The 21885-nt window shown below is 40.2% G+C and overlaps 1 protein-coding gene across 1 annotated transcript in view; it reads left to right on the top strand.

Annotated features, from left to right (window-relative positions):
- Positions 1-21885, top strand: part of SUPT6H (SPT6 homolog, histone chaperone and transcription elongation factor) — a 270720-nt gene that overhangs the window by 166923 nt on the left and 81912 nt on the right. Inside the window, 3 exon segments of the mRNA XM_053706195.1 lie at positions 5879-6014; positions 6260-6397; positions 6485-6652. Coding sequence (XP_053562170.1) covers positions 5879-6014; positions 6260-6397; positions 6485-6652 — 442 coding nt within the window.

The raw sequence follows: 21885 nt of genomic DNA, 5'->3' as shown, positions 1-21885 counted from the left end.
CAAGATTTTATTATTTTTTAAGTAGTACAAGATTGTGCTGCTTTGTTTTGGGGTGTAGCCGTAGTCCATATCAGTCTCTTTAGTAGAGCAGTGGTGGCTTTAGAGCAATGGGAACTTGTGGGACATAATTCTCACTGCGCCTCCCATGTAATTTATGCTGCCCTAATCCTGATAGCCTGGGTAAGATTACTGAGTATTTATCTTTTTCTCCACAGGGCTATGTGAGGGAGAGGACCTCTCAAACCTGGTGAGCTGCCTTGCTGTCTGGCAGATTTAAGAGGTAAGTGCTGACTTATTATTAACTTATTAACTTTAGCATAAGATGCCGACCAGGAGTTTTCTTTTTGAGGCGCCCCGATGGGCGGAGCTATGAGGCGGCAATTTGGGTTGCGCACCATTTTCTCAGCACTTCCTGATATCAAGAGGAATGAGAGTGTTATAAACAAATTCCTCAGAGTGTTAAGATATGCGTTAGGACTAGACAGCGGTTCGTTATCAACTACAGCTGAGTTCTGGATCTTTTGCTGAGGGGATTGTAGCCGGTGTCAGCAGGGCAGGTTAGGCACCTCAGCAAAGTTAAGCTGAGGTGTTCTGCAGTATTTGTGTAGCTATTTAGCCCTCTCTGCATACAAAAATAAGTTATGTTTTAAAATTTAAAGAGACAGTAACTTTTTTTCTGTTTTAATGTTTATTAAAAAATGTAAGCTTTATATTTCATCCATTCTGAGTCAGAATGGACCAAGATGCCCTGCAAAATTTCACTTGTTCTTTGTTTTGATGCCAATGTGGAACCACCAATCCCTTTCTGTTCCTCATGTATTGAGAGAACTTTAAATTATAGGGATAGACTTTTTTTCTGAGCCAACATTTTCTAAGGCGGATGCTGATCAGGAGTCTAATGACAATTTTCAATATATGCTGCAACTTTCTCCTCAAGTGTCCCAAATTGTATCACCCACACATGCAGTGCCCTGCGCTTCCTCTCAAACTCCACCTGTAGTTACCTTGCAAGACATTGCTTCCCTAATGTCATCTGCGGTATCTGATGCATTGTCTGCTTTTCCCATGCTGCAGGGAAAGCGCAAGAGGAAATGTATTCAATCAGTGAATAAGGTTGCTGATATAGTAGTGGCTATTCCGAATGTTTCTTCCCAGAAACCTGAAGAGGAAGATACTTTGGTAGTATCTGAGGGGGAAATCTCAGACTCTGTGTAATACCTTTATATGATACTGAAGTTGTTTCTTTCAGGTTTAATCTTGAACACCTCCATTTGTTACTTAAAGTGAAGGTAAACTTTGATTAATGAAAGCCCGTTTTTTTAAAATACTAATAAAAACAGGGGCACTTTCATTCATCAAAGTTTACAAAGCCGCCGTTTTGATTAAAAACGTACCTTTTTTTCGTTTCACAGCCAGAGCAGCTTCCCCCACCTGGATTTCCTCTCTTCACAAGTCAGCAATGACTAATCCGGCTTCCTCAAATCACGGCTTTCCCCCCAGGGTAGTCATTGCCGGAGGCCATGCTGTGATTGGAGGATGCCGGATTAGTCATTGATGACGTGTGAAGAGAGGATTTCCAGGTGGGGGAAGCTGCTCTGGCTGTGCAAAGAAGAGAGGTAAGTTTTTTTTTTTTTTTTTTATCAGAACGGCTGCTTTGTAAACTTTGATGAATGAAAGTGCCCCTGTTTTTAATAGTATTTTTAAAAAACAGGCTTTCATTCATCAAAGTTTACCTTCACTTTAAGGAGGTTTTAGCTACCCTGGACAACTGACACTACCGTCGTCAATCCTAAAAAGTCCAGTAAACTAAACAAGTATTTTGACATACCCTCCATGGTGGAAGTATTTCCTGTACCAGATAGGGCTACAGAGATTATTGCTAAAGAATGGGAGAGACCGGGTAGCCCTTTTTCTCCATCCCCTATTTTTAGAAAAGATGTTTCCTATAGCAGACTCTATCAAGGATATCAAGGAGTCTTGGCAGACGGTACCCAAGGTGGAAGGGGCAATTTCCACGCTAGCCAAGAGAACTACTATTCCTATAGAGGATAGTTGTTCCTTTAAGGATCCTATGGATAAGAAGTGAGAGGGGTTGCTCAAGAGATGTACACTAGGGTTTACAATGGCAACCTGCGGTTGTATTGCTACTGTCACTGGTGCGGCAGCATACTGGTTTGATGCGTTGTCATATTCTATTCGGACAGACACTCCCCTCGAAGAAATCCAGGATAGGATAAAGGCCCCTTAAGTTGGCCAACTCCTTTATTACAGATGCTTCCCTTCAGGTTATTAAGCTGGGAGCTAAGATTTCAGGCCTTGCCATATTGGCTCGCAGAGCGTTATGGTTAAAATCTTGGTCTGCGGATGCGTCATCTAAGTCTAAACTTTTGGCGATTCCTTACAAGGGAAAGACCTTGTTTGACCCGGTTTGACGGAGATAATTTCTGATATTACGGGAGGCAAGGGACATTCTCTCCCTCAGGATAAGAGAAATAAACCAAATGGATGACCAGACAAAAAGAGAGGTGTTCTTACACTGTGTACGGGACTTCTCCGACCTGGGAGTGATAGTTCCTGTTCCAATGCAGGAACGAGGTCTGGGATTCTATTCCAATCTGTTCGTGGCTCCCAAGAAGGAGGGAACTTTCAGACCAATTTTAGATCTCAAAAGTCTAAACATGTTTCTCAGAGTGCCGTCCTTCAAGATGGAAACTATTCGTTCCATTCTTCCTTTGGTCCAAGAGGGTCAATTTATGACCACAGTGTATTTAAAGGATGCTTACTTGCATGTTCCCATCCACAGTGACCATCACAAGTTTCTAAGGTTTGCTTTTCTAGACAAACACTTCCAGTTCTTGGCTCTTCCATTCGGCCTTGCCACAGCTCCCAGAATTTTCTCAAAGGTTCTGGGATCCCTGCTAGTGGTGCTCCGATTGCAGTGGCACCTTATCTGGATGACATTTTAGTTCAGGCACCTTTCTTTCAACAAGCAAGATCTCACATGGTAAATATTTTTATCTTTCCTGCGGTCTCACAGATGGAAGGTGAATTTGGAAAAGAGTTCCTTAGTTCCAACTACAAGGGTAGTTTTCTTGGGAACCATAATAGACTCCTTATCAATGAAAATTTTTCTGACAGAAGTCAGGAAATCAAAGATTTTCAATTCCTAGCACTTCAGTCCTCTCCTCGGCCGTCAGTGGCTCAGTGCATGGAGGTAATTGTGCTGATGGTAGCGGCAATGGACATCATCCCGTTCGCCTATTTCCACCTCAGACCTCTGCAGTTAAGCATGCTCAGGCAGTGGAACGGAGATTATGCGGATCTGTCTCCGTGATTACAGCTGGAGCAGGAGAAAAGGGATTCTCTACTTTGGTGGTTGTCTCAGGATCATCTCTCCTAGGGAACCTGCTTTCGCAGACCCTCTTGGGTGATTGTGACAACAGATGTCAGACTTCTGGGATGGGGAGCAGTCTGGGGCTCTCTAAAGGCTCAGGGAACATGGACTCTGTCGGAGGCTGTTCTACCCATAAACATTCCAGAGCTGAGAGCAATCTTCAATGCTCTTCTGACCTGGCCTCAGTTAGCCTCGGCCTGATTCATCAGATTCCAGTCGGACAATATAACCTCAGTGGCTTACATCAACCATCAGGGAGGAACTCTGAGTTCTTTGGCCATGACAGAGGTAGCCAAGATCATTCAGTGGGCGGAGACCCACAATTGCTGTCGGTCGGCGATCCACATTCCAGGAGTGGACAACTGGGAGGCAGACTTCATAAGCAGACAGACCTTTCACCCGGGGGAGTGGGAACTCCATCCGGAAGTGTTTTCCAGCCTGATTCTCAAATGGGGTCAGCCGGAATTGGATCTCATGGCATCTCGGCAGAATGCCAAGCTTCAGAGGTACGGGTCAAGGGACCCTCAGGCTGTACTGATAGACGCTCTGGCAGTACCTTTGGAATTTCAGTCTTGCATACCTTTTTTCCTCCATTTGCTCTTCTACCTAGAGTCATTGCTCGAATAAAGCAGGAGAGGGCGTCGGTGATCCTCATTGCACCGGCGTGGCCTCGCAGTATTTGGTATGCAGACCTGGTGGACATGTCATCTCTTCCACCTTGGAGACTTCCGTTGAGGAAGGACCTTCTTCTTCAAGGACCCTTCCTTCATCCAAATCTAGATTCTCTGAAGCTGATTGCTTGGAGATCGAACGCTTAATTTTATCTTAGTGTGGTTTTTCTGATCGGGTGATTGAGACTATGATTCAGGCTTGTAAACCTGCGACTAGACAGATTTACCATAAGATATGGCGTAAATATCTATATTGGTGTAAATCCAAGGGCTACTCTTGGAGTAGAGTTCGGATTCCTAGAATTCTGTCCTTTCTCCAAGAAGGTTTGAAAAAGGCTTTATCTGCAAGTTTCCGAAAGGGTCAAATATCTGCCTGGTCTATTTTGTTACATAAACGTCTGGCGGACGTCCCAGGGGTACAATCGTTTTGTCAGGCCTTGGTCAGGATCAGGCCTGTATTCAAACAAGTTACTCCTCCCTGGAGTCTTAATTAAGTTCTTCAAGGGGCTCCGTTTGAGCCGATGCATTCCTTAGATATTAAGTTATCTTGGAAAGTTTTGTTTCTTGTTGCTATTTCATCTGCTCGTAGAGTGTCAGAGCTCTCGGCATTACAGTATGAGTCTCCTTACCTTATTTTTCATTCGGATAATGTGGTGTTACGTACTAATTTTAGGTTTCTCCCTAAAGTAGTTTCAGACCGGAGCATTAATCAGGAGATTGTTGTTCCTTCCTTGTGACCGAATTCTCCTTCTCAGAAGGAACGGCTTCTACTCAATCTAGACGAGGTACGTGTATTAAAATTCAGTTTGCAGGTGACTAAGGATTTTCGTCAGTCTTATGCTCTATTTGTGGTTTTCTCTGGGAAACGTAAGGGACAGAAAGCTACGACTTCTACTTTTTCTTTATGGCTGAACAGTATCATTCGCTTTGCCTATGAAACTGCTGGACAGCAGCCTCCTGAGAGAGTTTCGGCTCATTCTATGAGGGCTGTTTCATCTTCTTGGGCATTCAAAAATTAAACTTCTGTGGAACAGATTTGCAAGGCTGCAACTTGGTCCTCTCTTCACACTTTTTCAAAATTCTATAAATTTGACACTTTTGCCTCGGCTGAGGCTGCTTTTGGGAGAAAGGTTCTTCAAGCAGTGGTGCCTTCCGTTTAGGTTCCCTGTCTTGTCCCTCCCTTATCATCTGTGTACTCTAGCTTGGGTATTGATTCCCAATAGTAATTAGATGATCCTTGGACTCATCGTGTCATTAGAAAGAAAACAAAATGTATGCTTACCTGATAGATTTATTTCTTTCTTGACACGATGAGTCCACGGCCCGCCCTGTTCTTAAGACGGGTTGTTGGTATGTTATAAACTTCAGACACCTCTGAACCTTGTTGCTTCCTTTCTCTCTTTTACTTCGGTTCAATGACTGGGGTTAGAGGGAAGGGAGGTGATATTTAACAGCTTTGCTGTGGTGCTCTTTGTTGCCTCCTGCTGGGCAGGAGTGATATTCCCAATAGTAATTAGATGATCCATGGACTCATCGTGTCAAGAAATAAATTTATCAGGTAAGCATGAATTTTTTTTTTATGACAATTTTCCCAATTTTGACTTAAAGCTCAGTAGTAGTTGATAAAGTGTTCATATAAAAATGCTGCACAATTTTATAATGGAAATTAAAACTGCATGCTCCATCTGAATTATAAGTTTAATTTAGAGCCCCTGTAAGCTACTCGGCACTGGAATATATAGCATTTATTTACAGTGTGGTTTGTAACTTGTATTGAAATGTGTGATATGATATATATGTGCTTTTGTCACAGGGATGCTCAGATGATGGTGGAAGATGTGAAGCGAATAGTGCATGAGCTTGAACAAGGTCAGCAGATGTCCACCATTGGAGTAGAGATGGTTGATAATGAACTCTCTGTATTGTACATGAACAGCAAAAAATCAGAGGTGAGACATTACTGAGTTATAAAAGATAAATGTTCTAGTTCTCCCAGGATTCTTCTGGTAGCCTAGTTAACTCTGGATCTGCAGCTCAGTTTGTTGGCAGTGTTAGTTTTGACTCTTCTCTATTTTTACTGTTCTATGCTACTATGATTAACACTGCACAGGTGTCTTCACTGATTTTACAAACATGAACCATTTGATAGTTTATTTGCTGATTATACTTTTCTTTAAACAAACATTTTCTGCAGACTGATTTCCGTGATTACCCACCAATTCTTCGTCAGGCTGTTTCCATTGCTCGACGCATCCAGGATCCCTTGATTGAATTCTCCCAGGTTTGCAGCTCTGATGACGATATCCTGTGCCTGAAATTGCACCCTTTACAGGTATAAACCAGTCTAGTTTCTCATTTGTTGTTAGGATTTCTGATCTCCTGACTTCTATTAATTTGTTTGTTTTCTTTGTTTTTTAAGGAAAATGTTGTGAAAGAGGAGCTGCTGAACTCCCTGTATTGTGAGTTTATCAACAGAGTAAATGAGGTTGGAGTGGATGTCAATAGGGCCATTGCTCATCCTTATACACAGTCCCTCATTCAATACGTCTGTGGACTTGGCCCACGTAAGGGTACTCATCTGTTAAAGGTAAGGGGAGCACTAACCTGACCTTTTTAATGTGATATGAATTTATTTAACCTATTAACAAGAAAAGATTGTGTATTTCTTTCTAATGACACGATGAGTCCATGGATCATCTAATTACTATTGGGAATATCACTCCTGCCCAGCAGAAGGCGGCAAAGAGCAGCAAAGCTGTTAAATATCACCTCCCTTCCCTCCCACCCCAGTCATTCTTTTTGCCTACGTTAGAGCAAGGAAGTGGTAAAGTTAGGTGTTAGAAAAAGATTCTTCAAGCAAGATTTTATTATTTTTCTTTCATGTAATTGGCAAGAGTCCATGAGCTAGTGACATATGGGATATACAATCCTACCAGGAGGGGCAAAGTTTCCCAAACCTCAAAATGACTATAAATACACACCCCTCACCACACCCACAATTCAGTTTTACAAACGTTACCTCCTAGGGCAGTGGGGAAGTAAGTTTGTGCTAAGATTTCTACGTTGATATGCGCTTCTCTGCATTTTGAAGCCCGATTCCTCTCAGAGTACAGTGAATGTCAGAGGGATGTGAAGGGAGTATCACCTATTGAATGCAATGGTTTTCCTCACAGGGGATCTATTTCATAGGTTCTCTGTTATCGGTCATAGATATTCATTTCCTACCTCCCTTTTCAGATTGATGATATACTCTCATATTCCATTACCTCTACTGATAGCCAAACCAGTACTCGAACGGTTATCTGCTATATGTGGATGGGTGTCTTTTGGTAAGTATGTTTTCATTACTTAAGACACTCTCAGCTATGGTTTGGCACTTTATGTAGTAATGTAAAGTTCTAAATATATGTATTGTACTTATATTTGCCATGATTCAGGTTTCAGTATATTTCCTTTTGCAGACTGTCCGTTACATATCTGGGAAATGCATTTTTTAGGAAAAATATATTTCTTACCTGGGGTATAGTCTTTTTTTCAATTGACTGACATTTTAATTTCCCGGGCAGAAATAGGCTCGCGAGGGCGCAAAATGCCAAAGTATATTGCGTCATTTTTAGCTTGAGATTTTTGGGCACAAAGTTACGAAGTCAAATTCGTCATTTCCGGCATCTTAGTCGACGCTGAGTCCTTTCACGAGGTTGTCTTCATTGACGCGAGTGTGTCATTTCCGGATGTTAGCGCCAAAAAGTTTTTATGTTTGTGTTGTGCGTCATACTTGGCGCCAAATATTTTCATTATTTAAAACCCCATTCCTATATGCCTCTTGCCTTTTTTCTCTATCAGAGGGCTATGCTGTTTGCATTTTTTTCCCATTGCTGAAACTGCCATATAAGGAAATTGATAATTTTGCTTTATATGTTCTTTTTTCTCTTAAATTTCCAAGATATCTCAATCTGATCCTGTCTCAGAAATCACTGTTGGAACCCTGCTGACTGATAACAGTTCTACCAAAGCTAAGTGCATCTGTTGTAAATTTGTGGAGATTATATCTCCAGCTGTGGTTTGTAATAGTTGTCATGATAAACTTTTACATGCAAAGAATGTGTCCATCAGTAATAGTACATTGCCTGTTGCTATTCCTTCAACATCTAATGTACAAGATATACCTGTTAATTTAAAGGAATTTATTGCTGATTCTATTCAGAAGGCTTTGTCTGCCATCCCGCCTTCTAATAAACGTAAAAAGTCTTTTAAAACTTCTCATAAAGTTGATGAAATTTCAAATGACCGACAACATACTGAATTATCCTCCACTGATGAGGATCTATCTGATTCAGAAGATCCTTCCTCAGATGTTGACACTGACAAATCTACTTATTTATTTAAAATAGAGTATATTCGTTCTTTGTTAAAAGAAGTGTTGATTACATTGGATATTGATGAAACTAATCCTCTTTATATTAAAACTAGTAAACGTTTAAATTCTGTTCATAAACCTCCTGTGGTTACTCCAGAGGTTTTTCCAGTTCCTGATTCTATTTCTGATAGGATTTCATAGGAATGGAATAGGCCTGGTACTTTTATTCCTTTTCAAGGTTAAAAAATTGTATTGTTTGCCAGCAGTTAGATTGGAGTTTTGGGAAGGAGATCCCCAAAGTTGATGGGGCTATCTCTACTCTTGCTAAACGTACTACTATTCCTACGGAAGATAGTACTTCTTTTAAAGATCCTTTAGATAGGAAACTTGAATCTTATCTAAGGAAAGCCTATTTATATATTCGGGTAATCTTCTCAGGCCTGCAATTTCTTTGTCTGATGTTGCAGCTGCATCAACTTTTTGGTTGGAAAATTTAGTGAGACAAGAATTGGATTCTGATTTCTCTAGCATTGTTCGCTTGCTTCAACATGCTAATCATTTTATTTGTGATGCCATTTTTAATATCATCAAAATTGATGTTACATCCATGTCTTTAGCTATTTAAGCTAGAAGAGCTTTGTGGAAGGGAGTTTTTTTGCCTCAGGATAAAAGACCTAAGGGTAAATCTAAAGCTTCTAACCGTTTTTGTTCCTTTCGTCAAAATAAGGAACAAAAACCTAATCCTTCCCCCAAGTAATCTGTTTTCAATTGGAAACCTTCTTCAAATTGGAATAAATCCAAGCCATTTAAGAAACCAAAGCCAGCCCCCAAGTCCGCATGAAGGTGCGGCCCTCATTCCAGCTCAGCTGGTAGGGGGCAGATTAAGATTTTTCAAGGATGTTTGGACAAATTCTGTCCAAAATCAATGGATTCTGAGTTTTTTCTCTCAGGGATACGGAATAGGATTCAGAGTAAGACCTCCTGTGAGAAGATATTTTCTCTCATGCATCCCAGCAAATCCAGTAAAGGCTCAGGCTTTCCTGAAGTGTGTTTCAGACCTGGAGTTTTCAGGGGTAATCATGCCAGTTCCGTTTCAGGAACAGGGTCTGTGGTTTTATTCAAATCTATTCATTGTCCCAAAGAAAGAAAATTCAGTCAGACCAGTTATGGATCTGAAAATTCTGAATCATTATGTAAGAGTACCAACTTTCAAAATGGTAACTATGGACTATTCTGCCTTTTGTTCAGCAAGGGCATTATATGTCCACAATACACTTACAGGATAAAAATTAAATAAAATAAAATCAAACATAGTATACCCAATGATTGTTTAATCAAACATAATGGGGACACTTATATTTTCAAGTATATTCCAGTATATCACCAGATTATAACAGGTTGATTAAGTTGAGACAGCGGAAGACGTGTTGGATATATCGATTGAAAACTTTATACCCGGCCGGCCACAACGCTAATTTAGATTTGGCAGCTTTTAATTGACATTATTATTAACATCTCTCAGATAGGTAGATTATCACTACACTTAGAAATCATATTATTCTAATACTACATCTACAATTTAAATGCCATTTGGATCTAAATATCACTACATCCAGAAATCATATTATTCTATTGCCACATCTACTATTTAAATCTCATTTGGATCTGATACAATATTCAGAGAACATAATCATTTGGCACACAATATAAATTTAAAATATGAATAAATATATCATAACTGAATACAATAAACATTTCATATTCTCCTCAACAAACATAGTATTACTGAATGACAAACATATTTCAACACACATTCCACATTTTCTTCAACAAACATATTACTGAATGACCTTTTATATTTTCTTTTTCATTATGCACCAAGGGAACCTTTTAATAGTCATATTCATGTCTGACATAACACACAACTTCTATCAGTTAGAAAATCTAACAATGTACAGATATAACATCTAACAGATCCAATTCAACCATATTTGGATTTTATACACTTATCTATATACAGGCAGTCCCCGGGTTACGTACAAGATAGGGACTTTAGGTTTGTTCTTAAGTTGAATCTGTATGTAAGTCAGAACAGGCACTTTTTTAGGTAAAACTCTAGCCAAACAATCTTTCTAACGAGGATACAGACAGCAGTGAAACCTCAAGTGGCTCTAAACCCATACCATACTCACCAGAACTAAATTGAATGGCGTTCTACTCAGGAAATGCAACAAATGCAACTTGGACAGATGTTTGTCTTAATATATTATTTTTTTTTAACTGTGCATATAAATGCTTAAACATTTTCAAATACAGGTATTGTACAGTACAGTACTGTACACTACAACCTTAAACAACCTTAAACAAACATTTTCAAATTGCAGTACAACCTTAAACAATCTTGGTATATTGTAGCTATCTTAGGATTTATTTTTATTTTACAGGTAACTTTCAATTTATTTTAACTAGGTACAATAGCTATTAAATAGTTATTAACTATTTAATAGCTTACCTAGCTAAAATAAACTGAAATTTACCTGTCAAATAAATCCTAACCTAAGTTATAATTACACCAAACAATACACTATACTTTAATAAATTATTTCTATTTGAAACTAAATACCTGTAAAATAAACCTTAAGATAGCTACAATATAATTAATAATTACATTGTAGCTATTTTAGGATTTATATTTATTTTACAGGTAACTTTGTATTTATTTTAGCTAGTTAGAATAGTTATTAAATATTAACTATTTAATAACTACCTAGCTAAAAGAAATACAAAATTACCTGTAAAATAAATCCTAACCTAAGTTACAATTAAACCTAACACTACACTATCATTACATTAATTAAATAAATTAAATACAAATAACTACAATTAAATACAATTACATAAACTAACTAAAGTACAAAAAATAAAAAAAATAAGTTACAAACATTTAAAAAATATTACAACAATTTTAAGCTAATTACACCTAATCTAAACCCCCTAATAAAATAACAAAGCCCCCCAAAATAAAAAAATTCCCTACCCTATTCTACATTAAAAAAAGTTCAAAGCTTTTTTACCTTACCAGCCCATAAAAGGGCCGTTTGTGGGGCATGCCCCAAAGAATACTGCTCTTTTGCCTGTAAAAGAAAAATACAACCCCCCCCCCCCAACATTAAAACCCACATACCCCTAATCTAACCCAAACCCCCCTTAAAATAACCTAACACTAATCCCCTGAAGATCATCCTACCTTGAGTCGTCTTCACTTAGCCGAGCCACCGATGGAACTGAAGAGGAGATCCGGAGCGGTAGAAGTGATCCTCCAAGCGGTGCTGAAGAAGTCTTCCATCCGGGCGATGTCATCTTCCAAGCGGGGTCTTCAATTTTCTTTCTTCAGGATCCATCTTCATCCCGCCTGGCCTGCAGAATTAACTGCTCTGAGGTATGTTCAGTATATTTTTTTTCTAGAGAGATGATAAGGTCTAGAAAATGCTGACAGTGCCTGATATATTTAAGGTAAGCCTGATTACAGTGATTTAACAAATGACTGGGATCATGCTTGCAGTAAAGGGTAATATTCATGTTACTTGCTCTTATTACTTAGTATGTAAAACGTATGCATGATGTATAAAAAAAAACGTTTTTTACTGAGGGTGATAAATCTTTATTTGGGGCCTAGTTTTCCACATGGCTGACTAGATTTCTCCTAGGAGTAGTTATTTATGGCCCTTTCACTTTGAGTGCATGGTGGGAGGGGCCTATTTTCGCGCTCTAATTGCGCAGTAGTTTTTACAGTCTGAGACATCCAGCTTCCCTGAAGGAGTCCCCTGACATATAGGACCTCTGTAAAGGGTTTTTGTGCCTAAAAAAGTCGTTTTATGGGCAGGTAGGAGCCACAGTAGAGCTGTGGCAGTTTGCTTGTGACTGTTTATAACGGTTTTACCGTTTTTCTGATTCGTTTTTGAGCCTGAGGGGTTATTAATCCATTTGCAAGTGGGTGCAATGCTATTTTAGTCTATTATACACACTGTAAAAATTTCGTATAGTTTACTGCTTTTTTTCACTGTTTTGCAGTTTGTGATTGTTTTTTTCCCTTAAAGGCACAGTACCGTTTTTTATATTCTGCTTTTTCACATTTATTAAAATGTTTTCCAAGCTTGCTGGTCTCATTACTAGTCTGTTAAACATGTCTGACATAGAGGAAACTCCTTGTTCATTATGTTTAGAAGCCATTGTGGAACCCCCTCTTAGAATGTGTACCAAATGCACTGTTCTTACTATAAATTTTAAAGACCATATTCTGGCTTTAAAAGATTTATCACCAGAGGAAATTCACAAGGGGGAAGATATGCCGACTAACTCTCCCCACGTGTCAGAACCTATAACTCCCGCTCAAGGGACGCCAAGTACATCTAGCGCGTCCATTGCATATACTTTACAAGACATGGCGGCAGTTATGAATCATACCCTTACAGAGGTATTGTCCAAACTGCCAGGGTTACAAGGAAAGCGAGACAGCTCTGGGGCTAGAACAAATACAGAGCTCTCTGACGCTTTAGTAGCTATGTCTGATATACCCTCACAATGTGCAGAAGCCGAAGCAGGAGAGCTTCTATCTGTGGGTGATTTTTCTGATTCAGGGAAAACACTTCAACCTCATTCTGAAATGTCTACATTTAAATTTAAACTTGAACACCTCCGCGTGTTGCTCAGGGAGGTTTTAGCAACTCTGGATGACTGTGACGCCATTGTAGTCCTAGAGAAATTGTGTAAGTTGGATAAATACTATGCAGTGCCTGTTTACACTGATGTTTTTCCATTCCCTAAGAGGTTTTCAGAAATGATTACCAAGGAATGGGATAGACCAGGTGTACCATTCTCTCCCCCTCCTGTTTTTAAAAAGATGTTTCCTATAGATACCGCTACACGGGACTTGTGGCAGACGGTCCTTAAGGTGGAGGGAGCAGTCTCTACCCTAGCGAAGCGTACAACTATTCCTGTCGAGGACAGTTGTGCTTTTCTTTCATGTAATTAGCAAGAGTCCATGAGCTAGTGACGTATGGGATATACATTCCTACCAGGAGGGGCAAAGTTTCCCAAACCTCAAAATGCCTATAAATACACACCTCACCACACCCACAATTCAGTTTTACAAACTTTGCCTCCGATGGAGGTGGTGAAGTAAGTTTGTGCTAGATTCTACGTTGATATGCGCTCCGCAGCAAGTTGGAGCCCGGTTTTCCTCTCAGCGTGCAGTGAATGTCAGAGGGATGTGAGGAGAGTATTGCCTATTTGAATGCAGTGATCTCCTTCTACGGGGTCTATTTCATAGGTTCTCTGTTATCGGTCGTAGAGATTCATCTCTTACCTCCCTTTTCAGATCGACGATATACTCTTATATATACCATTACCTCTGCTGATTCTCGTTTCAGTACTGGTTTGGCTTTCTACAAACATGTAGATGAGTGTCCTGGGGTAAGTAAATCTTATTTTCTGTGACACTCTAAGCTATGGTTGGGCACTTTGTTTATAAAGTTCTAAATATATGTATTCAAACATTTATTTGCCTTGACTCAGAATGTTCAACTTTCCTTATTTTCAGACAGTCAGTTTCATATTTGGGATAATGCATTTGATTTATTCATTTTTTTTCTTACCTTCAAAAATTTGACTCTTCCCTGTGGGCTGTTAGGCTCGCGGGGGCTGAAAATGCGTCATTTTTTGACGTTATTTCGCGCCAAAAATGTCGGCGTTCCGGATGTGGCGTCATTTTTGGCGCCAAAAGCATTTAGGCGCCAAATAATGTGGGCGTCTTATTTGGCGCGAAAAAATATGGGCGTCGCTTTTGTCTCCACATTATTTAAGTCTCATTTTTTATTGCTTCTGGTTGCTAGAAGCTTGTTCTTTGGCATTTTTTCCCATTCCTGAAACTGTCATTTAAGGAATTTGATCAATTTTGCTTTATATATATGTTGTTTTTTCTCTTACATATTGCAAGATGTCTCACGTTGCATCTGAGTCAGAAGATACTACAGGAAAATCGCTGTCAAGTGCTGAATCTACCAAAGCTAAGTGTATCTGCTGTAAACTTTTGGTAGCTATTTCTCCAGCTGTTGTTTGTATTGATTGTCATGACAAACTTGTTAAAGCAGATAATATTTCCTTTAGTAAAGTACCATTGCCTGTTGCAGTTCCTTCAACATCTAAGGTGCAGAATGTTCCTGATAATATAAGAGATTTTGTTTCTGAATCCATAAAGAAGGCTATGTCTGTTATTTCTCCTTCTAGTAAACGTAAAAAATCTTTTAAAACTTCTCTCCCTACAGATGAATTTTTAAATGAACATCATCATTCTGATTCTGATGACTCCTTTGGTTCAGAGGATTCTGTCTCAGAGATTGATGCTGATAAATCTTCATATTTATTTAAAATGGAATTTATTCGTTCTTTACTTAAAGAAGTTCTAATTGCTTTAGAAATAGAGGATTCTGGTCCTCTTGATACTAATTCTAAACGTTTGGATAAGGTATTTAAAGCTCCTGTGGTTATTCCAGAAGTTTTTCCTGTTCCTAATGCTATTTCTGCAGTAATTTCCAAAGAATGGGATAAATTGGGTAATTCATTTACTCCTTCTAAACATTTTAAGCATTTATATCCTGTGCCGTCTGACAGATTAGAATTTTGGGACAAAATCCCTAAAGTTGATGGGGCTATTTCTACCCTTGCTAAACGTACAACTATTCCTACGTCAGATGGTACTTCTTTTAAGGATCCTCTAGATAGGAAAATTGAATCCTTTCTAAGAAAAGCTTATCTGTGTTCAGGTAATCTTCTTAGACCTGCTATATCTTTGGCTGATGTTGCTGCAGCTTCAACTTTTTGGTTGGAAACTTTAGCGCAACAAGTAACACATCGTGATTCTCATGACATTATTATTCTTCTTCAGCATGCTAATAATTTTATCTGTGATGCCATTTTTGATATTATCAGAGTTGATGTCAGGTTTATGTCTCTAGCTATTTTAGCTAGAAGAGCTTTATGGCTTAAAACTTGGAATGCTGATATGGCTTCTAAATCAACTTTACTTTCTATTTCTTTCCAGGGTAACAAATTATTTGGTTCTCAGTTGGATTCCATCATTTCAACTGTTACTGGTGGGAAAGGAACTTTTTTACCACAGGATAAAAGATCTAAAGGTAAAAGCAGGGCTAATAATCGTTTTCGTTCCTTTCGTTTCAACAAAGAACAAAAGCCTGATCCTTCATCCTCAGGAGCAGTTTCAGTTTGGAAACCATCTCCAGTCTGGAATAAATCCAAGCCAGCTAGAAAGGCAAAGCCTGCTTCTAAGTCCACATGAAGGTGCGGCCCTCATTCCAGCTCAGCTGGTAGGGGGCAGGTTACGTTTTTTCAAAGAAATTTGGATCAAATCTGTTCACAATCTTTGGATTCAGAACATTGTTTCAGAAGGGTACAGAATTGGTTTCAAGATGAGACCTCCTGCAAAGAGATTTTTTCTTTCCCGTGTCCCAGTAAATCCAGTAAAAGCTCAAGCATTTCTGAAATGTGTTTCAGATCTAGAGTTGACTGGAGTAATTATGCCAGTTCCAGTTCCGGAACAGGGGATGGGGTTTTATTCAAATCTCTTCATTGTACCAAAGAAGGAGAATTCCTTCAGACCAGTTCTGGATCTAAAAATATTGAATCGTTATGTAAGGATACCAACATTCAAAATGGTAACTGTAAGGACTATCTTGCCTTTTGTTCAGCAAGGGAATTATATGTCCACAATAGATTTACAGGATGCATATCTGCATATTCCGATTCATCCAGATCATTATCAGTTCCTGAGATTCTCTTTTCTGGACAAGCATTACCAGTTTGTGGCTCTGCCGTTTGGCCTAGCTACAGCTCCAAGAATTTTTACAAAGGTTCTCGGTGCCCTTCTGTCTGTAATCGGAGAACAGGGTATTGTGGTATTTCCTTATTTGGACGATATCTTGGTACTTGCTCAGTCTTTACATTTAGCAGAATCTCATACGAATCGACTTGTGTTGTTTCTTCAAGATCATGGTTGGAGGATCAATTTACCAAAAAGTTCTTTGTTTCCTCAGACAAGGGTAACCTTTCTGGGTTTCCAGATGGATTCAGTGTCCATGACTCTGTCTTTAACAGACAAGAGACGTCTAAAATTGATTGCAGCTTGTCGAAACCTTCAGTCACAATCATTCCCTTCGGTAGCCTTATGCATGGAAATTCTAGGTCTTATGACTGCTGCATCGGACGCGATCCCCTTTGCTCGTTTTCACATGCGACCTCTTCAGCTCTGTATGCTGAAGCAATGGTGCAAGGATTACACGAAGATATCTCAATCAATATCTTTAAAACCGATTGTTCGACACTCTCTAACATGGTGGACAGATCACCATCGTTTAATTCAGGGGGCTTCTTTTGTGCTTCCGACCTGGACTGTAATTTCAACAGATGCAAGTCTCACAGGTTGGGGAGCTGTGTGGGGATCTCTGACGGCACAAGGAGTTTGGGAATCTCAGGAGGTGAGATTACCGATCAATATTTTGGAACTCCGTGCAGTTTTCAGAGCTCTTCAGTTTTGGCCTCTTCTGAAGAGAGAATCGTTCATTTGTTTTCAGACAGACAATGTCACAACTGTGGCATACATCAATCATCAAGGAGGGACTCACAGTCCTCTGGCTATGAAAGAAGTATCTCGAATTTTGGTTTGGGCGGAATCCAGCTCCTGTCTAATCTCTGCGGTTCATATCCCAGGTATAGACAATTGGGAAGCGGATTATCTCAGTCGCCAAACGTTGCATCCGGGCGAATGGTCTCTTCACCCAGAGGTATTTCTTCAGATTGTTCAAATGTGGGAACTTCCAGAAATAGATCTGATGGCGTCCCATCTAAACAAGAAACTTCCCAGGTATCTGTCCAGATCCCGGGATCCTCAGGCGGAGGCAGTGGATGCATTATCACTTCCTTGGAAGTATCATCCTGCCTATATCTTTCCGCCTCTAGTTCTTCTTCCAAGAGTAATCTCCAAGATTCTGAAGGAATGCTCGTTTGTTCTGCTGGTAGCTCCGGCATGGCCTCACAGGTTTTGGTATGCGGATCTTGTCCGGATGGCCTCTTGCCAACCGTGGACTCTTCCGTTAAGACCAGACCTTCTGTCACAAGGTCCTTTTTTCCATCAGGATCTGAAATCCTTAAATTTAAAGGTATGGAGATTGAACGCTTGATTCTTGGTCAAAGAGGTTTCTCTGACTCTGTGATTAATACTATGTTACAGGCTCGTAAATCTGTATCTCGAGAGATATATTATAGAGTCTGGAAGACTTATATTTCTTGGTGTCTTTCTCATCATTTTTCTTGGCATTCTTTTAGAATACCGAGAATTTTACAGTTTCTTCAGGATGGTTTAGATAAGGGTTTGTCCGCAAGTTCTTTGAAAGGACAAATCTCTGCTCTTTCTGTTCTTTTTCACAGAAAGATTGCTATTCTTCCTGATATTCATTGTTTTGTACAAGCTTTGGTTCGTATAAAACCTGTCATTAAGTCAATTTCTCCTCCTTGGAGTTTGAATTTGGTTCTGGGAGCTCTTCAAGCTCCTCCGTTTGAACCTATGCATTCATTGGACATTAAATTACTTTCTTGGAAAGTTTTGTTCCTTTTGGCCATCTCTTCTGCCAGAAGAGTTACTGAATTATCTGCTCTTTCTTGTGAGTCTCCTTTTCTGATTTTTCATCAGGATAAGGCGGTGTTGCGAACTTCTTTTGAATTTTTTCCTAAAGTTGTGAATTCCAACAACATTAGTAGAGAAATTGTGGTTCCTTCATTATGTCCTAATCCTAAGAATTCTAAGGAGAAATCGTTGCATTCTTTGGATGTTGTTAGAGCTTTGAAATATTATGTTGAAGCTACGAAATCTTTCCGTAAGACTTCTAGTCTATTTGTTATCTTTTCCGGTTCTAGAAAGGCCAGAAAGCTTCTGCCATTTCTTTGGCATCTTGGTTGAAATCTTTAATTCATCTTGCCTATGTTGAGTCGGGTAAAACTCCGCCTCAGAGAATTACAGCTCATTCTACTAGGTCAGTTTCTACTTCCTGGGCGTTTAGGAATGAAGCTTCGGTTGACCAGATCTGCAAAGCAGCAACTTGGTCCTCTTTGCATACTTTTACTAAATTCTACCATTTTGATGTATTTTCTTCTTCTGAAGCAGTTTTTGGTAGAAAAGTACTTCAGGCAGCGGTTTCAGTTTGAATCTTCTGCTTATGTTTTTTGTTAAACTTTATTTTGGGTGTGGATTGTTTTCAGCAGGAATTGGCTGTCTTTATTTTATCCCTCCCTCTCTAGTGACTCTTGTGTGGAAAGATCCACATCTTGGGTAGTCATTATCCCATACGTCACTAGCTCATGGACTCTTGCTAATTACATGAAAGAAAACATAATTTATGTAAGAACTTACCTGATAAATTCATTTCTTTCATATTAGCAAGAGTCCATGAGGCCCGCCCTTTTTTTGTGGTGGTTATGATTTTGTATAAAGCACAATTATTCCAATTCCTTATTTTATATGCTTTCGCACTTTTTTATCACCCCACTTCTTGGCTATTCGTTAAACTGAATTGTGAGTGTGGTGAGGGGTGTATTTATAGGCATTTTGAGGTTTGGGAAACTTTGCCCCTCCTGGTAGGAATGTATATCCCATACGTCACTAGCTCATGGACTCTTGCTAATATGAAAGAAATGAATTTATCAGGTAAGTTCTTACATAAATTATGTTTTCTAGATCCAATGGACAAAAAATTAGAGGGTTACCTTAAGAAAATTTTTATTCAACAAGGTTTTATTCTCCAGCCTCTTGCATGCATTGCCCCAGTCACTGCTGCTGCGGCTTTCTGGTTTGAGTCTCTGGAAGAGGCTCTACAGGTAGAAACCCCGTTGGATGATATCCTTGACATGCTTAAAGCTCTTAAGCTAGCCAATTCATTTGTTTCTGACGCCGTAGTTCATTTAACCAAGCTAACGGATAAAAACTCAGGTTTTGCTATTCAGGCGCGTATGGCACTATGGTTTAAATCCTGGTCAGCTGACGTTACTTCAAAGTCTAAGCTTCTCAACATTCCCTTCAAGGGGCAGACCCTATTCGGGCCTGGACTGAAGGAGATCATTTCTGATATTACTGGAGGAAAAGGTCACGCCCTTCCTCAGGATAGGTCCAACAAATTAAGGACCAAACAGACTAATTTTCGTTCCTTTCGAAACTTCAAGAGTGGCGCAGCTTCAACTTCCTCTAATACAAAACAAGAGGGAAATTTTGCCCAGTCCAAGCCGGTCTGGAGACCTAAACAGGCTTGGAACAAAGGAAAGCAGGCCAAAAAACCTGCTGCTGCCTCTAAAACAGCATGAAGGATCAGCCCCCGATCCGGAAACGGATCTAGTAGGGGGCAGACTTTCTCTCTTCGCCCAGGCTTGGGCAAGAGATGTCCAGGATCCCTGGGCGTTGGAAATTGTGTCCCAGGGATATCTTCTGGACTTCAAAGCTTCTTCCCCAAAAGGGAGATTTCATCTCTCACAATTATCTGCAAACCAGATAAAGAGAGAGGCATTCTTACATGTGTGTGTTCAAGACCTCCTAGTTATGGGAGTGATCCACCCAGTTCCAAAGGAGGAAAAGGGGCAAGGCTTCTATTCAAATCTGTTTGTAGTTCCCACGAAAGAGGGAACCTTCAGACCAAACTTAGATCTCAAGATCCTAAACAAATTTCTCAGGGTCCCATCTTTCAAGATGGAGACTATTTTAACCATCCTACCTATGATCCAGGAGGGTCAATATATGACTACCGTGGACTTAAAGGATGCTTATCTTCACATTCCGATACACAGAGATCATCATCGGTTTCTCAGGTTCGCCTTCCTTAGACAGGCATTACCAGTTTGTGGCTCTTCCCTTTGGGTTAGCTACGGCACCAAGAATCTTTACAAAGGTTCTGGGGTCACTTCTGGCGGTCCTAAGGCCGCGGGGTATAGCAGTAGCCCCTTACCTAGACGACATTCTGATACAGGCGTCGAATTTTCAAATCGCCAGGTCCCATATGGACATTGTTCTGGCATTCCTGAGGTCTCATGGGTGGAAGTTGAACGAAGAGTTCTCTATCCCCTCTCACAAGAGTCTCCTTCCTAGGAAGTCTGATAGATTCTGTAGAAATGAAGATTTACCTGACAGAGGCCAGGTTGTCAAAACTTCTAAATTCCTGCCATGTTCTTTATTCTACTTCTCGCCCTTCAGTGGCTCAGTGTATGGAAGTAATCGGCTTAATGTTAGCTGCAATGGACATAGTGCCGTTTGCCCGCCTACATCTCAGACCCCTGCAACTTTGCATGCTCAGTCAGTGGAATGGGGATTACACAGATTTGTCCCCTCTACTAAATCTGGATCAAAAGACCAGGGATTCTCTTCTCTGGTGGCTATCTCGGGTCCATCTGTCCAAGGGTATGACCTTCCGCAGGCCAGATTGGACAATAGTAATGACAGATGCCAGCCTTCTGAGCTGGGGTGCAGTCTGGAACTCCCTGAAGGCTCAGGGCTTGTGGACTCAGGAGGAGGCACTCCTTCCGATAAACATTCTGGAACTAAGAGCGATATTCAATGCTCTTCAGGCTTGGCCTCAGCTTGCTGCGGTCAGGTTCATCAGATTTCAGTCGGACAATATCACAACTGTAGCCTACATCAACCATCAAGGGGGAACAAGGAGTTCCCTAGCAATGTTGGAGGTTTCAAAAATAATTCTATGGGCAGAGATTCACTCTTGCCACCTATCAGCTATCCATATCCCAGGAGTAGAGAACAGGGAGGCGGATTTTCTAAGTCGGCAGACTTTTCATCCGGGGGAGTGGGAACTCCATCCGGAGGTATTTGCACAGTTGATTCAACTTTGGGGCAAACCAGAACTGGATCTCATGGCGTCAGAACGCCAAGCTTCCTTGTTACGGATCCAGGTCCAGGGATCCCAAGGCAGCGCTGATAGATGCTCTAGCAGCGCCTTGGTCCTTCAACCTTGCTTATGTGTTTCACCGTTTCCTCTGCTCCCTCGTCTGATTGCCAAGATCAAGCAGTAGAGAGCTTCAGTGATTTTGATAGCACCTGCGTGGCCACGCAGGACTTGGTATGCATATCTGGTGTACATGTCATCCCTTCCACCATGGACTCTGCCCCTGAGGCAGGACCTTCTACTTCAGGGTCCTTTCAACCATCCAAATCTAATTTCTCTGAGACTGACTGCTTGGAGATTGAACGCTTGATTTGATCAAAGCGTTGTTTCTCTGAGTCGGTCATTGATACCTCAATTCAGGCTCGAAGGAAAATCTATCATAAGATATGGTGTAGATATCTTCATTGGTGTGAATCCAAAGGTTACTCATGGAGTAAGTTCAGGATTCCTAGGATATTA

This window comes from Bombina bombina, chromosome 3 (genome assembly GCF_027579735.1).
Source record: "Bombina bombina isolate aBomBom1 chromosome 3, aBomBom1.pri, whole genome shotgun sequence".
Lineage (NCBI taxonomy): Eukaryota > Metazoa > Chordata > Amphibia > Anura > Bombinatoridae > Bombina > Bombina bombina.
Note: the sequence above shows the minus strand (reverse complement) of the source record. Positions and strands in the feature narration are given on the sequence as shown.